This window comes from Dendrobates tinctorius, unplaced genomic scaffold, assembly GCF_039654945.1.
Source record: "Dendrobates tinctorius isolate UK_male_01 unplaced genomic scaffold, ASM3965494v1 ptg000127l, whole genome shotgun sequence".
Taxonomy (NCBI): domain Eukaryota; kingdom Metazoa; phylum Chordata; class Amphibia; order Anura; family Dendrobatidae; genus Dendrobates; species Dendrobates tinctorius.
Genome location: NW_027361795.1, coordinates 7,251,306 through 7,268,707, shown reverse-complemented (window position 1 = coordinate 7,268,707; position 17,402 = coordinate 7,251,306). Strand labels below are relative to the sequence as shown.

The 17,402-nt window shown below is 45.9% G+C and overlaps 2 protein-coding genes across 4 annotated transcripts in view; one reads left to right on the top strand and one right to left on the bottom strand.

The window, feature by feature from the left end:
* The window catches only part of PSMA5 (proteasome 20S subunit alpha 5), a 29,008-nt gene extending 24,436 nt beyond the window's left edge, over nucleotides 1-4,572 (bottom strand). The window contains exon 1 of the mRNA XM_073542466.1: nucleotides 4,403-4,572. Coding sequence (XP_073398567.1) covers nucleotides 4,403-4,431 — 29 coding nt within the window. The 5' untranslated portion in view covers nucleotides 4,432-4,572. The remainder of the gene's footprint in view (nucleotides 1-4,402) is intronic.
* The window catches only part of SYPL2 (synaptophysin like 2), a 56,979-nt gene continuing 44,032 nt past the window's right edge, over nucleotides 4,456-17,402 (top strand). The window contains exons 1-3 of one of the 3 annotated variants that reach the window (XM_073542465.1): nucleotides 4,456-4,581; nucleotides 8,660-9,380; nucleotides 9,470-9,538. In XM_073542465.1, the coding sequence (XP_073398566.1) occupies nucleotides 9,315-9,380; nucleotides 9,470-9,538 (135 nt within the window). In that variant the 5' untranslated portion in view covers nucleotides 4,456-4,581; nucleotides 8,660-9,314. Of the gene's footprint in view, nucleotides 4,671-5,955; nucleotides 6,070-8,659; nucleotides 9,381-9,469; nucleotides 9,539-17,402 lie in introns of those variants that run through there. The other 2 variants (XM_073542463.1, XM_073542464.1) reach the window with 2 other exon arrangements.

The following is a 17,402-nucleotide window of genomic DNA, read 5'->3' as shown; positions in this document are numbered from 1 at the left end:
CAAACAGATTATACAGTGTTATACAATGGATACTGAACGCCACCAACACCAGCACATTCTATAAGGATGACGGCGCCTGAACGCCACCAACACCAGTCCATTCTATAAGGATGACGGCGACTGAAAGCCACCAGCACATTCTATAAGGACGACGGCGACTGAACGCCACCAACACCAGTCCATTCTATAAGGATGACGGCGACTGAACGCCACCAACACAAGTCCATTCTATAAGGATGACGGCGACTGAACGTCACCAACACCAGTCCATTCTATAAAGATGACGGCGACTGAAAGCCACCAGCACATTCTATAAGGACGACGGCGACTGAACGCCACCAACACCAGTCCATTCTATAAGGATGACGGCGACTGAACGTCACCAACACCAGTCCATTCTATAAAGATGACGGCGACTGAAAGCCACCAGCACATTCTATAAGGATGACGGCGCCTGAACGCCACCAACACCAGTCCATTCTATAAGGATGACGGCGACTGAAAGCCACCAGCACATTCTATAAGGACGACGGCGACTGAACGCCACCAACACCAGTCCATTCTATAAGGATGACGGCGACTGAACGCCACCAACACAAGTCCATTCTATAAGGATGACGGCGACTGAACGTCACCAACACCAGTCCATTCTATAAAGATGACGGCGACTGAACGCCACCAAACACCAGTCCATTCTATAAGGATGACGGCGACTGAACGCCACCAACACCAGTCCATTCTATAAAGATTACAACGACTGAACGCCACCAACACCAGTCCATTCTATAAAGATTACGACGACTGAACGCCACCAACACCAGTCCATTCTATAAGGATGACGGCGACTGAACGCCACCAACACCAGTCCATTCTAAAAAGATTACGACGACTGAACGCCACCAACACCAGTCCATTCTATAAGGATGACGGCGACTGAACGCCACCAACACATTCTATAAGGATGACAGCGACTGAACGCGACCAACACCAGCACATTCTCTTAAATTGACGACGATTGAACACCACCAACACCAGTCCATTCTGTAAGGATAATGGCGACTGAACACCACCAACACCAGTACATTATAGAAGGATGATGGCGGTGCTTTCTGAGAAATACACTTTATCTACAGACAAAATGAAAACTGCGCTTCCTTTAGGATGTGTTCATACGTCATGTTTCCGTGAACAGAACTCTTCTGCACCAATTACAGAACTGCATTGTAGTTCATACAGCCATGTTTATTCCTGTCATGGTTCTGTCACAGAGTTGTATTTTTTGTAGTGTGAACATACGCTTATACTTCCTCTCCCTTCAAGAACCTGTTTTGTGGCTGTCCCTGCCTGAAGTCTGTAAACTGTATATTAAGGGGGGTTCAGAGGGGGGAAAAAAAAAAAACAGTCAAAACCATTAATTCTTAGATCTCTGTTTATTTTGTTTGGGGGAACTAAAATGGCCGCCATCCTGTCAAGACTGTGAAAATTGGTTTGTTGCCAGTCAGCCTGACAGGACACACAGTATCACCGTATGTGCACACTACGTCTTTTTCAGGCAGGTCCACTCCGAAACCCACCTGAAAAAGCGTAAAAGAATGCACGTGTATATTTCTATATCAAAACGAATTATTATTACTATTATTTATTTATATAGCACCATTGATTCCATGGTGCTGTACATGAGAAGGGGTTACATACAAATTACAGATATCACTTACAGTAAACAAACTAACAATCACAGACTGATACAGAGTGGAGAGAGGACCCTGCCCTTTCGGGCTTACATGCTACAGGATGGTGGGGAAGGAGACAGTAGGTTGGTGGGTTGCAGCAGTTCCGGTGTTGGTTGAGGTGATATCACCGGTAGTGGTGAGAGAGAAGGAGATAGTGGGGTCATTGCAGGCTGTAGGCTTTCATGAAGAGGTGGGTTTTCAGGTTCCGTCTGAAGGATCCAAATGTAGTTGCTAGTCGGACTTGTTGGGGCAAAGAATTCCAGAGAATAGAGGCTATTCGGGAGAAGTCTTGGAGACGGTTGGGTGAGGAGCGAATAAGTGTGGAGGAGAGAAGGAGGACCGGAGATTACGTGAGGGAAGGTATCGGGAGATTAGTTCAGAGACATATGGGGGAGACAGGTTATAGATGGCCTTGTAGGTCAGTATTAGTAATTTGAACTGGATACACTGAGGGAATGGGAGCCAGTGAAGAGATTTGCAGAGGGGAGAAGCGGAGGAGTAGCGAGGAGAGAGATGAATTAGTCGGGCGGCAGAGTTAAGGATGAACTGGAGAGGTGCGAGGGTGTTAGCAGGGAGACCACAGAAAAGGATGTTGCAGTAGTCGAGGCGGGAGATGATGAGGGCATGCACAAGCATTTTAGTAGATTGAGGGTTGAGGAAAAGATGGATTCTGGAAATATTTTTGAGCTGGAGGCGACAGGAGGTAAAAAGAGCTTGGATGTGCGGTTTGAAGGACAGGGCAGAGTCAAAGGTTACTCCGAGGCAGCGGACTTCTGGTACTGGGGAAAGTGTGATGTCATTAATTGTTATAGCTAGGTTGGGTAAGGAAGATCTGTGAGATGGAGGAAAGATGATGAGTTCTGTTTAGTCTACATTGAGTTTGAGGAAGTGAGAGAAGGAGGATATGGCTGATAGACAATCTGGGATTCTGGACAGCAGAGAGGTGACGTCTGGGCCAGAGAGGTAGATCCAAGTGTCATCAGCATAAAGGTGGTAGTGGAATCCGTGGGACTTTATGAGCTGCCCCAGACCAAGTGTATAGATTGGGAAGAGTAGGGGTCCTAAAACAGAGCCTTGGGGGACTCCAACAGAGAGAGGGTGGGATGAGGAGGTGGTGTTGGAGTGGGAGACGCTGAATGTGTGGTTGGAAAGGTATGAGATCCAGGATAGCGCAAGGCCTTTGATGCCGAAGGAGGAGAGGATCTGTAGTAGGAGGCAGTGGTCAACTGTGTCAAATGCAGAGGACAGGTCTAGAAGCAGGAGTAAAGAGTATTGTCCATTTGATTTGGCTGTAAGTAGGTTGTTAGTAATTTTGGTCAGGGCTGTCTCAGTGGAGTGATGGGGGTGGAAACCAGATTGTAGATTGTCAAAGAGCAAGTTAGATGATAGGTGGGAGGAAAGTTCAGCGTGGACGTGCTGTTCCAGGAGTTTGGAAGCAATGATATTGGGCGATAGCTGGACATAGCGGTTGGGTCGAGGGTTGGCTTTTTAAGGATAGGTGTGATTGTGGCATGCTTGAAAGCAGAAGGGAAGGTACCGTACGATAGTGATAGGTTGAAGAGGTGGGTTAGGGATGGGATAAGTGTGGTGGTGAGGTTGGGGGGGGGGGAGGAGGTGGGGTCAAGTGCACAGGTTGTGAGGTGCGATTTGGAGAAGAGGCGATTAAGCTCATATGCTGTTCATATGTTCAGGCATCAGAGCAGCGGACAGGTTATTTATCCCTAAACAAAGCAAGAATCGCCAAATAAAGAATTTACTTTTTTATTACTTCTTTTCCCAGAGAACTCCTAAATGAGCTCCTTTTGACATTAAACTGCTCCGCGTGCGGACATGTCACATGACCTCAGAAGGCCGAGATTGGCTGTTACAGTCATGTGACAGTGCAGTGGGGGACAAAGATCGGGAGGGTGGAATCAAATCTATCAGGCAGGTATGTTGGAAAAGCTCGAGGCCATAGTGCACACTCTGTGGGTACAAGGCACATGAGATTGTCTACAGTGGTCTGTGAATTAGTGGTCAACTAGACATCGCCGATAGAATCCCTGCATTATATGGTTCTTTTGCTTACAGCCTGTTACCTAGGAGACCGACCACCTCTGACCTACAGCTTGCCAGGATTAGGAGGTAACCTTGCACTCGAGAGATCCTTCCCAACTACAAAACAGTGCTTATAAACTCAAGAGAAAAGCTATTGTAAGCACTGAGCATGCTCTGCTGTCTAGCAGCGGTGGTCGATCTCCAAGGCAACGAGCTGTAAATAAAAGTATTTATAGCTAAAGAACGGCTCAAAATTAAAAAAGCAGTAAAGTGAAAAAGTGCTCGTTTTTAGAAGCGCTATGTGACAATATCCATTTACCATAGCGGGAATAACCCATAAAAAAGACACCCGGCCACCTGACCTCATGACTGTGTCCAGCACAAGGGGCCCAACCTATAAAGGGGGCAGATCAACCATGGCACTGATGCCCCCTACAGCCTGATGGCTGCATGGTAGCAGTGAGGACAGATATCCCACCCATTATAATGGAGACCCCCTCGCTATAAGGAATAGAAGAGCCCAGGACACACATGGTTAACTACTTTCATTTTCCAATGTGGTTCTGGTAGCTGATGTCCAGCATCACGTGATGTAGCCCACCGCCGCATCCTCCCCTGCCAGCTATCACACTCACCTGTCATACTCGGACCGTGTGAGGAACATGGTGATACAGGAGACCGCGCACAGCTCAGGAGGCACCGCAGCTGCTAACTCACCGGGGCCTACTACTGCCGGCACACAGAGCTGACGTCACACCGCCGCAACCTCTGACTGGGCAAAAACCGCACCACGTGGGGTTCAGCACATCCGGAAGTGGGTGCAAGGCATGACGGGAAGTGTAGTTTGTAGGCCTGGGTCCGGCCAACGATTGTTGTAAACGAGTCGTTGTCGCACACTCATGTGTGAGTGCCGCGCCATTCGTTACTAGCGTCACGCTGTGGTGTGTGTCTTTTCGGCTGTGTCTTTGTTTTTAGCCGGTCTAACAGTAATGATAGGTAAAGCAAACTCACAGAAACATGAAACCCAGGGTCGGGACATTAGGTTCTGTTCACACTTCTCTTAGAAAGACGCCTCAAAAACGCTGGCATTTTTTTATGAAGCAACTTTAAGTGTTTTTCTTTTATTGTTTCCACTCAAGAATGAATTACCAGCGTTTTTTTTAAACACAAACACTCAAAAAAGATGGCCGGGCATCTTCTAACGGCCCTGTCACACTGCGCTGTGTCCCACGTTCTGTGGTCCCATCGAGGCTTACAGGCTCAACACCCCCCAGTACGGAAAATGGGATTCAGGTGGATGTTCTGACAGGGCCACTAAGTGTAACGGTGCTGACAGAGTCCCCGCCCGCTGTATCGGTCTTGACAGAGTTATCGCGCTGTAACGGTGCTGACAGAGTCCCCGCCCGCTGTATCGGTCTTGACAGAGTTATCGCGCTGTAACGGTGCTGACAGAGTCGCCGCACGCTGTAACGGTGCCAACAGTCACCATGTGCTGTAACCGTGCCAACAATCACCGCGCTGTAATGGTGCCGACAGAGTCACCACGCGCTGTAACAGTGCCAACAGTCACCATGTGCTGTAACGGTGCTGACAAAGTCACAGCCAGCTGTAACGGTGCCGACAGAGTCACCACGTGCTGCAATGGTGCCGACAGAGTCACCGCGCGCTGTAACCGTGTCGGCAGAGTCCCCGCGCGCTGTAACCATGCCAACAGAGTCAGCACGTGCTGTAATGGTGCCGACAGAGTCACCACGTGCTGTAATGGTGCCGACAGAGTCACTGCGCGCTGTAACCGTGCCAACAGGGTCCCCGCGCGCTGTAACCATGCCAACAGAGTCAGCACGTGCTGTAACGGTGCCGACAGAGTCACCACATGCTGTAATTGTGCCGACAGAGTCCCCGCACGCTGTAACCGTGCCATCAAAGTCACTGTGGCTCCCCTGAGGCTTCAGTCGCCATAGAGGTACTGCACCTTCTCCTAAGGTGTAGTGCCCCACCATCCAGGTAGGCTGGGAACTCCTTTCCGCATTCCAACACCTGCACCCCACACACAGGATAGTTCAACAGGGACCCATCCATGCTTTATGCTGGAAAGGTCATAGGGTGCCTTTTGTGGTCCCTGTCTTCATAACACGAGAGGTGCTGGGGAGGCGGGTGGAGTTAGCTATAAAAGAGAGGGAAGGTGTAGGATTTCAAGTGAGTCTGACAGAAGGTCAGTCTGGGGTGAGTCCCAGAGAGAGAGAGCAGGCTGACAGCAGGTCAGCCTGAGAGGAGCTCAAGGCGGAGGAAGGCAGTCAGTCAGGTGAGGCTGAGGACTGGTCTTAGTGGATCGAGCTCCCTAAAGAAGGAAGAGAAGGAGAAAGAGATGTAGACTGAAGACTACAGATTCCATAAGAGAGAGATAGAATAGAAGGATGGTGGGAAGCAGGTTGAGAAAGAGAGAGAACCCTTCCAGTCCAGAGAGTGCAAAGGCCGGGGCCCGGTCCCCGAGGTTGATTGGATCTTTATGTCCGGCAACAGACACCGGAGGAGTAGTGAGCCACTAACGCGTTGCTCCCGTCATAGACTTGGGACACAACAGCAACTGAATAGAGAGCCGGGACGCAGTGAGGAGTCCCCGAAGCAGGCTACAGCTGTCTGTCATACAAGTAAAGACTAGGAACACCTAGAGAGAGGCATTCCAGGGTAACTAAGTACTGGAGTGCTTCGCACCTAAAGGCGCATTCGAGGAGTCGTTCAGGAAGGTATATGTTGGCGGAGTGTGGAGGGGAGAATCCTATACTGCCTGGAGGTTGGCTGGAGCCCTGACCTGGAGAACACGGTACGGAGGCAGGCAGTTGTGTGAACTGCAAACAGTGAGTAAAGCTTTGGAATCGCATACTCTGGTGTCCTCCAGTTCTTCCGGCACCACTACACCTGGGTACCAGCCATCATACCATTCTGCGCCTCTCCTCATCCATTGCACCTACACTGCCCTGGGACTACAGCTCCACCTGTGGGGAGCTATACCATCTCTGCTGCACCACACCATCAGTCCCAGCAGATCTGTATGCAGCGTTGGCTTACCATCTTACTTGCCAAACACCACGGGTGTCGTCACGAACTATTCATATAAACTCTAACACCATTAACATCACTGCCATTGATATTGGGCGCCCAGGGCCACGGACCGGGTCACCGCTGCTGTGACACCTTCCCGCCTTGACACCGGCCCGGTACCGAGTACCCCGCTGCCCTGGGTGTGCGAGGGCGACCCCTCACCACGTGCTGTAACGGTGCCAATAGTCACCACGTGCTGTAACGGTGCCGACATCGCGCGCTGTAACGGTGCCAACAGAGTCACCGCGTGCTGTAACAGTGCCAACAGTCACCATGTGCTGTAACGGTGCCGACAGTCCCCGCGCGCTGTAACGGTGCCGACAGAGTCCCCGCGCGCTGTAATGGTGGCGACAGAGTTCCCACGCACTGTAACGGTGCCAACCGTCACCTTTAAATGGAACCTATCACGTGAAAAAAACATTATTAACCTACAGATACGGGGTTAATCTGCAGGTTAATAGTGCTCTGGACCAGATCGGCGCGGTTTCAGTCATTGAACTGTGCATAAAGAGCAGCGGCTGTAAGGGTGGTTTTACACTTACCGCATTTTTTGCGGCCCGTTTTTGCTGGCCGTATTACTGCATTTTTTTGTGGTGTACCGCAATAACGGACTGCAAAAAATGTTCCCCAATACTATGGAAATAGTATTGGAGAAAAAAAATGGCGTTCCGCAAAACCGCAAGTGACTGCACGCCGCGAATACAAACTTCCTGTTTGCTTTTGCGGCCCCGTTGATTTAAATGGGCACCGTGTCTGTACGCCGTGAAAAATATCGAGCAAGCACAATATTTTTTTACGGCCGTATATACGGCCGTACGGCACACAGCGCACCATTGAATTTTTGCGGCCCGATTTTGTGGCCCCATAGTAATGCACTGGGGCCGCAAAATCGGCTCTCAAAAATACGGTAAGTGTAAAACCACCCTAGCTGAGCCCGGCCCTGACTAAAAGCCAACTAATGCTGATATTAATTGCTATAACATTGAGGAAACCATTCTCGGCTTGTTTCCAGCAAAAAAAGCAGCATCAACAAATGTGAATAGCCTAATGGATAGCCATTGGTTTTATTAAGTACTTAGCTTTCTTTCCCCCAAACACATACATTGGGTGAAATAAATATTAAACTTCCCCAATTGTCTAAGTAAATATATTTCTAAAGGTGCTATTGACATGAAATTCTCACCAGATATCAGTAACAACCCATCCAATCCACACAGGCTAAGAAATCAAACCATAGATGTCCATAAATTAAATGATGTGTAATAATGAGAAATGACACTGGGAAAAGCATTGAATACGCTTACTGAAAGGTAATTAATACTGTGTACAAAAGCTTTTGTTGGTGATGACCGCTTCAAGACGGAAAGCCATCACCATGCACACATCTTAGTCGGTGCCATTTTACTGCAGGCCTGATTTCATTGAGACAGGCCTTGAGAATCGGGCCTATGTGCCATATTTTTTTAAACCAATGCCAGGATTTCTCTTCATTCTAGACTTCAGCGTCTTCCAGATGATGATGACCCCAAAAAAGGAACTTATTTTGTATTTAAAAACAAACAAACCAAGGTGTTTAAACATTTCTTCAGAATCTTTTTTTTTTTACGTGTCCCAATTTTATCTTCATCTTGACCTGTATTGTCATTCCAAATTATGATCCTGTGCACCCGGCACTGTTATTGTGTTGTATGGTATATCTGCCGATCCTTCACTCTACTGTGACAGATCATTCCCTCTTCTATTATAAGGTTAGTAATTGTATATTAATTTACTGTATTTTCATTGCTCCTTAGGATCCTGCCGCCGGCCTGTGCCCCCCGTTCCAAGTAAAGAAGGCCTGTGTGTCACCTCCTACCAGCTGGACCGATGACTGCTTATGTCCTGTTTTGGGATGGGGTGTGCATAGGGATCAAGTGTCCTTTGCATTCTCACAGCTCCACACTAAACTAGGATTTTTTTTGTCAGTGAGCAGAGAGAGGGAGCAAGTAGGTGAGTGTTAGAGAGTGGGTAGGGAGGGGGCAGAAGGTTAGATTGGCAAGGGCACTGAGCCAGGGAATAGGTAACATATAGCTATATACAATTTTTAGGGAAAACCTGCTAGGATTGCTTATAGTTAGATCTATAAAGGGTGCACACTCTTACCAGATATATATAAAAATACGTGCTACTGGAAAGATCAGATCTGCGTATAGCACAAGGTAATCTACACAAAACAGAAGTGGAAGAAGAATTACAAAGTGGAAATGCAAAAAAAGGATTTATAATCCGAATCCAGAACACTAGCTTTGCAAGGTTACACAAATTTAGACAGGGCGAAAAGTACCAGAAAGTACCCAGTTATACAGAGTCTGAGGATCGGCCACGCCATCTCTATCGGGAAACCGGAAGCTCTTTTATTTGGATACTTGGATTTCGTTCATCTTTTTTGGAAAACGGTGATTTCGGAATATGTCTACACCAGTGTCATCCTCAACGATGGATAGAGAAGGGGGCCAAACGGGCTTTGTATTCAAGGTAGCTCAAGAGAGCGGATCATATGAATGATATAGTCTTTACTCAATGTGAATTATCTATATAATCACATCTCACCCCTGATTCACTAGAATCCGCTGCCAGCTCTGCGATGGAAGCGTCTGGAAGAGCCACTTGGATTCCTCAAACTGCTGGAATGGGTAAGACGAGCTACATCCTAAGATATGCATCTCCATCAGTTTAAGAATAGTTACCTAACCTGTTCCCATGCGTTGGTGCACACATTGCTGGTGAAAAGTTATATTAACCCTAACCTGTTCCCATACATTGGTGCACACATTGCTGGTGGAAAGTTATATTAACCCTAGCCTGTTCTCATACATTGGTGCAAACATTGCTGGTGGAAAGTTATATTAACCCTAACCTGTTCCCATACGTTGGTGCACACATTGCTGGTGGAAAGTTATATTAACCCTGACCTGTTCCCATACATTGGTGCACACATTGCTGGTGGAAAGTTATATTAACCCTAACCTGTTCTCATGCGTTGGTGCACACATTGCTGGTGGAAAGTTATATTAACCCTAACCTGTTCCCATACGTTAGTGCACACATTGCTGGTGGAAAGTTATATTAACCCTAACCTGTTCTCATGCGTTGGTGCACACATTGCTGGTGGAAAGTTGCATTAAACAAAGAAATATATGTGTATATTTAGCAAGGAAAACTATCTGTTCAAATGAAGACAACATTAAAATCCTCTTTTGTACAGAGTTCCTGGTAACCTTTACTGTCAGGTACATCAGCAGTTGCTTTCCTCTTTCCATGAGATAGCTTGGATTGAGGTTTGTTTTTTCAATGCAATTTGGATTACATTTCTACACATAAATTGTGGGGTATAACGACGGCATAAAAAGATATCGTACCTTCGGCATCCTGTCACAGTCTCAGCTGTTTCTGCACTCAAATGGTGACAAGTGCCTGTATGAGAAGATATCCAACACTCTAAGGGATGTTTGATTAAGGATTGCAATACTCTTGTAATGGGATCCCATATCATGGGCATGACCCATGCAAGTCACTCACTATTATTTTATTTCCCTATTAGTATTTCTTGTACGCAATATTGTATATTTCTACACCCTGCCCCCAACTTGGATGGATCCATATGCCAATCACAAATAGCTGCTCTCACATTTCACTGCCGTTCAGGAATCTCTCCAGTCAGTAACCTTTCCACCATCTCCATACCCCACATGCTTGGGATCACTCTGCACTTAACTTGTGCCACAGAGCGTTCAGATTTCAACCGTATATTCTGTGTAGTACATGTCTTTCACATCTACTACCTCTGACAAGGAAATTATACTATGTAGTGGATGGTGATCCCAGTAGCCGTTTAAATATACTCGATGACACCCTCATCTATGCTGACAACCGGGCTCTGTTGTGTGCAATGGTCATTGGGGTGGTGGCTGCGCATGCGCAGCTCTCTCCTTTCATCTGTATGGAAGTTGTGAAAATTGCTGAGCTGGGAACCACATCTATCAAACATTTTTGACATATCCTGTGGATATGTTTACTGTCCTGGCATACATACAGAATCTATTTTTTCTGTGCCCACACTGAACACTTTTATCTTCTGCGCAGTAGACAACAAAGTCACATGAGACATGGGGTAAATCATGTAACCACAGTTATCTTGAGTGGTATGAACATACCGAACCCATTGGTAGCATTTAGGTTCTACATGCAATGAGTGGTTCATAGGCTGTTACGTAAATCTATAGCATTTGAGCAGGAAGCAGACACCCCTATTAAGTTAGGGCTAGACAACTATTTTCTACCACTAGACAACGACATGTGTCACGAGACAGCAATTCTTCCAAAAGAACTTGCTGTCGGATGACTACATTAGAACTTTGCTGGAAATAAAACAGCCAAGTTGCATGATCGCATACGACTAGCATTGAAGTTTATATCAAGTGTGACTTGTGACTAGCGATAGAAAATCCAACAAATATAGATATATACACCGGCGCTGCATCTAATACAAACTAGAGCTGCAGGTGCTAAGACAGCCTCTGTGCTAATGGCTGACAAAAAAAAGGTTTGCAAAAACAAAACAAGAAAGGGCTGACGAAGGTCGTCTGTGCACCTTCGAAACCCGTTGGCGATTGGCCGTTCCCAGCCTCCGTTCCCATGCTTCTAGCTCTCTGCTCTAGGTGACATCACCCAGACCACGCCCCCCGACACTCCGACACTGACAGCGGCGTCTCCCGGCCGGCGCACACCGCGTGCTTCTTATCCTTGGTGAGGATTCAGGTGGGCTCCATTGCCAAGGGGGGGACGCTCCCCGGTCCCCACTCATCCTCCACCTGGGGTGCCCAGCATTTTTTCTACGTGCCGCTGTGTTTTCATGCCAGTACCTGTATACTTGCTGGCTCTCATCTCCCTGCTCCAGCGTATAGGATCCTTCTGGTGCAGCTACCCCTGTGGATTATTTTGCGGGTTAGTAACCCAGAAACTTTCTTCATAGTACCCTTCTATCCGTGCTTGATCATACATTCAACTCAAGGTAGGCAGACGGTTTTCTTCATTTACCTGCATGTTATGCCTCCATGATCTCTAGGTATTGCTTCTCGGATTTTGATTCATACAGTAGCAACTTTAGCGCGTTGCTTTCTTGTTTTGTTTTTAGAAAATCCAACACATTTGGAAACATTTGCAACTCTGCATCACAGTTGTAGAATGTCACAGGTCGCAACGCGACACCATAGAAAATCATTACATCCAATATTACAATGCGTCGCTGCGTTTTCAGTTTCGCCCAACACATGTTACTGGTGATTGGTCACTGGAGTAGAAGGGCATTCATCGCATTATCATCGCATTAACTGTTCATTCAAACATATTAGTGCTAATACATAGATAAATGGTGGTCATCACATAAACATTTAATTGTCTACTGGCAGCTGCACGGTTGGACACTTAGAGGGTGCATGAAATAGAGTGACACAAGGCTAATATATAAGGGTTACGTCATCTCCACAACGTACGAGGCAGTAGGATTTACCGGGGTTTTTGTGGTTATCTATGAAAGAGGCATCTTTATATATTGTTTTGTAAATGAAAAATCATGGAAATGATTTGTTCTTATATACGAGACGAGTCTCGCATGTTAATACCCGGCACTGACGCCGGCATTCAGGAGCGGAGCGTGCGGCTGCATGTATTGCTATGCTATTGAGGTGCGAGACTCGTCCGAGTTTCTCGCATGTGTGATCCCAGCCTTACAATGGATTACATCACTCACTCAACTATAATCTTCTATTAATTAGCAAGTAAAGATTCCTACAGACTTTTTGAAGCAAACAAGCATATTTTTCTCACTACCAGGCATAAAAATCTTACTGGGTGAGTCACCCTAAGGCCTCATTCAAACATTCATAATTTTTCATGTTTTTGCGAGTGTAATCAGTATGTTAGATCCAAGTGTCATCAGTGTTTGATCAGTTTTGACCATCAGAGTTTCATCAGTGATTTTTTTTCATATTAAAATATAAATAAATCAGTGACAAAGCTTCTCCTTTCAACTACAATGTTGATCATTGACCGCAAACAGACTGTACGCTGATGCAATCCATGTCCTAAATGGGACTTTCCATGGACCCATACACTTGCATGGGTGATTCTCACTGATGATGCCAATCAAAAATGGACACGTCTCCAGGATTTTTTGTGCAAAAAAATACAGACATGTGACTAGAACTATAGATTATAATAGTACCGTAGGTTATAATGGGTATATTTCACGGATAGAACATGTATGTGAAAAACGGATGTCTAAATAGGACCTAAGAGTAACAAGATGATATACAAGAGTAAAGCTAGGTTCATATTTGCTTAGGGCAGAGCTGCGGAAGGCTGCGTGCTTCCTCCATTAAGCCCCGCCACTGCCGCACCTCTTTCAGCTCCGCCTACGTCGGCATGTGTCCTGCGTACCTATCTTTAACATTGGGTACGCAGCCCATGCGAATGTATGCGGATGCCTCCGCATGTGTGGTTTTGACCCTGCTCCGAACGCAACATGTTGATTTGGACTGAACAATTCCTTTAATTGCTTCAGGATCCTATTTAAAAAAAGAACAGTGGATACTCGCCTTCCACATTGGTGCCAATCCAGCTGGTATTCGCGTCAGGTCACATGACATTGTTGTGTCAGAGATCTGCAGCCAATGGGCAGTGGCTGCTGATCAGGTGTAGCTCACCAATATTCCATCAGATGCCAGTGGCCGCTTATAGGCTGCAACAGACCCGCAAGTACCATTCTGACTTGGATTAACAGCACAACATTTAACTTTATAGTAACCTCATTAATTACACCTCTAAGACTCTGAGTCCCATTTGCACCCATCTGGACTTGCAAAAAGTGAATAACCACAGACTCTGATCCCATATTAGTATTTAGTACTTCTGGTGTGGTCACCAATAGACACGATCCATGTCTTTCTTTCTCCATCACAGTGCATGCTTTCTTAGAGTTGGAGTGTCTTAGTTGCCTTTGACCAGGCCTTGGAAAAAAACTGTTCTAAAACAATTGTAAATTCTGGAACAGTACACAGCAACCAGCTCCCTTTTACCAGTCTTTCTGACTCACCAGCCTCTATGACTTTCTAAATCTCCAAGTAACTCCTTCGAAGTGTGCAATTTCCCGAACTGTCTCTCTGTGGCACTGTCCCCACTTAGTAGTGAGATGGCCACCACTCCTCCTCAGAATCACTTCTCAGCCTCTCTCGCATTAGCCACTGGCATGCTTCTCTTGGCTGACTAGGCCTAGGCTTCCAATCTGTCTCATCACAAGTCTTGCTGTCTCTTGTATGCTTACTGTGCGCATATTCTCCAGACTCACAAACATGCAGGCTTTCTGGACACATATCAATTCCACCTGCCAATACGGACTGCAATGTACACCGTCAGTTCAGAAGCAGGAGAGCATAGCATTGACACTGCTTACTGATCCTCCTCCTCCTGCAGGATAATATGTTGAAATGCCATTCTTGGTGTCATCAACTAATACAGGAATGGCATCACCTGTTGTAATAACTTCAAAATAAGTTACCAAATTTCCCTGTTTGATACCAACCCACCGAACAGCAAATGCAGAGCCTTGAGAGCAGATAGTTGAAGGTGTCACTGTAGGAATATGAGGAGAATCCATCAGAATATACAATAAATTGATTTTTTTAAATGATATTCAAAAATAAATAACTTAAAATAATATAACAAATTATATAAAAGGAACTAGGGGTAAAAAGCATCTCAATTAGGCAACATATAGGCATCTTCATCAGGCATGTAGATACCGAGTACAAAGCCTATGTACCACAAAAGGCAGCAGAAGCAAATTACTTTTGACCTCATTAACAAACATTGTAGAGATGTGATACAATGATTCAGAAATGTAAACATGATATACAGGGGTTGGACAAAATAATGGAAACACCTGGAAACATCAACAAAAGTTAGTTTAATATGGTGTAGGTCCACCTTTTGTGGCGATTACAGCCTCAATTCTCTGAGGTATGGATTCATACAAGGTGTGAATTGTTTCCAAAGGAATTGTCGCCCATTCTTCAGTTAAAACACCCTCCAGTTCTTTGAGCGACGATGGTGGCGGAAATCGACGTCTAACTTGAATCTCTAAAATCGGCAATCAATGCTTAATAATGTTGAGGTCTGGGGATTGTGGGGGCCAGATGAGATGCTCAACTTCATTACAATGTTCCTCGTGCCATGCTTTAACGATTCTAGCTGTATGAATTGGTGCATTATCATCCTGAAAGATGGCGTTCCCCTCCGTGAACAGTGCTTGATCCATAGGATGCATTTGGTCGCCCAAAATGCCAAAATAATGGCGGTTGTTAATTCTTCCATGAAGAGATATCATTGGCCCAGCGGATCTCCACGAAATAGCACCCCAGATCATCACAGAACCTCCACCATGTTTTACGGTTGGGAGAAGGCAGTCTGGATGGAATGCTTCTTTCGGCTGTCTCCAAACGTACACTCGACCGGAGGTCGGAAATAGGGTAAATGATAATTCGTCTGAGAATATCACATGTTTCCACTGCTCGAGGGACCAATTCTGGAGGTTTCTACACCACTTTAAATGCTTGGAAACATTTGTCATTGAGAGCAGCAGTTTTCGAATTGCAGCTCTTCCGTGGAATCCAGATTTGTGCAGCTCCCGACTAACAGTTTTCGTGAAAACTGGGTTCTGTAGGTGTTCATTGAGCTCAGCAGTGATTTTCGGAGCTGTGGTCTTGCGATCCTCTCTCACAATTCGCTTTAGAGTCCGACGGTCTCTCTCAGTCAACTTCGACTTTCGGCCGGACCTGTGCTTTGCTGCAGACGTTTTTCCTTCTCTTTCAAACGCAGTCATTACTTTGGAGACAGTACCTCTTGACACGCCAAGCATTCGGGCACTTTCTGTTACACTAGCGCCTGCCATACGAGCACCAACAATTTGGCCTCTTTGAAAATCCGAGAGGTCTGTCATTGGTATCAGGTTTTCATCAATGTTCTTACAATTCTGCAAAACAAACAGTTAATTTACATACACATATCACATAACACAAATAATCAATCAACTACAAAACATTACCATATGTCACAGTTTGCATGTTTACAACATGTTCAAAGATTATGATGCCAAAATGTTAGGTGTTTCCATTATTTTGTCCAACCCCTGTATATATATATATATATATATATATATATATATATATATACATACATACAGTGGGTACAGAAAGTATTCAGATCCCTTTACATTTTTCACTCTGTTTCATTGCAGCTATTTGGTAAATTCAAAAAAGTTCATTTTTTCTCATTAATGTACACTCTGCACCCCATCTTGACTGAAAAAAACAGAAATGTAGAAATTTTTGCAAATTTATTAAAAAAGAAAAACTGAAATATCACATGATCGTAAGTATTCAGACACTTTGCTCAGACTCATATTTAAGTCACATGCTGTCCATTTCCTTGTGATCCTCCTTGAGATGGTTCTACTCTTTCACTGGCGTCCAGCTGTGTTTAAACTGATAGGCACACACCTGTCTATATAAGACCTCACAGCTCACAGTGCATGTCAGACCAAATGAGGATCATGAGGTCAAAGGAACCGGCCAAGGAAGTCAGAGACAGAATTGTGGCAAAGCACAGATCTGGCCAAGGTTACAAAAGTATTTCTGTAGTACTCAAGGTTCCTAAAAGCACAGTGGCCTTCATAATCCTTAAATGGAAGAAGTTTGGGACCACCAGAAGTCTTCCTAGACCTGGCCGTCCAGCCAAACTGAGCAATCGCGGGAGAAGAGCCCTGGTGAGAGAGGTAAAGAAGAACCCCAAGATCACTGTGGCAGAGCTCCACAGATGCAGTAGGGAGATAGGAGAAAGTTCCACAGTATCAACTATCACTGCAGCCCTCCACCAGTCGGGCCCTTATGGCAGTGGCCCGACGGAAGCCTCTCCTAAGTGCAAGACATATGAAAGCCCGCATATAGTTTGCTAAAAAACACATGAAGGACTCCCAGACTATGAAAAGTGAGATTCTCTGGTCTGATGGGATAAAGATAGAACTTTTGGTGATAATTCTAAGTGGTATGTGTGGAGAAAACCAGGCACTGCTTATCACCTGACCAATACAATCCCAACAGTGAAACGTGGTGGCAGCATCATGCTATGAGGTGTTTATCGGCTGCAGGGACAGGAAAACTGGTTGCAATTTAAGGAAACATGAATGCGGCTTAGAACAGAGGTATCCTGGATGAAAACCTCTTCCAGAGTGCTCTTTTCACTGTGTGACTCGACCCCAACAGGTGGTCGGTCATCAGACGGCGCAACTCACACTAAACGGGATGGAAAAGGCGAAAGGAAGACCCTAGCGATAGGGAATGAGGGATGGTCATCACCTGAGCTCAGACTGAGCCTGTCCCTGCACTCCCCTAGCACCCTATGCAGGTCCTTCCCCCTGCCGCCGTCAGGAACCTAATCCCTAGT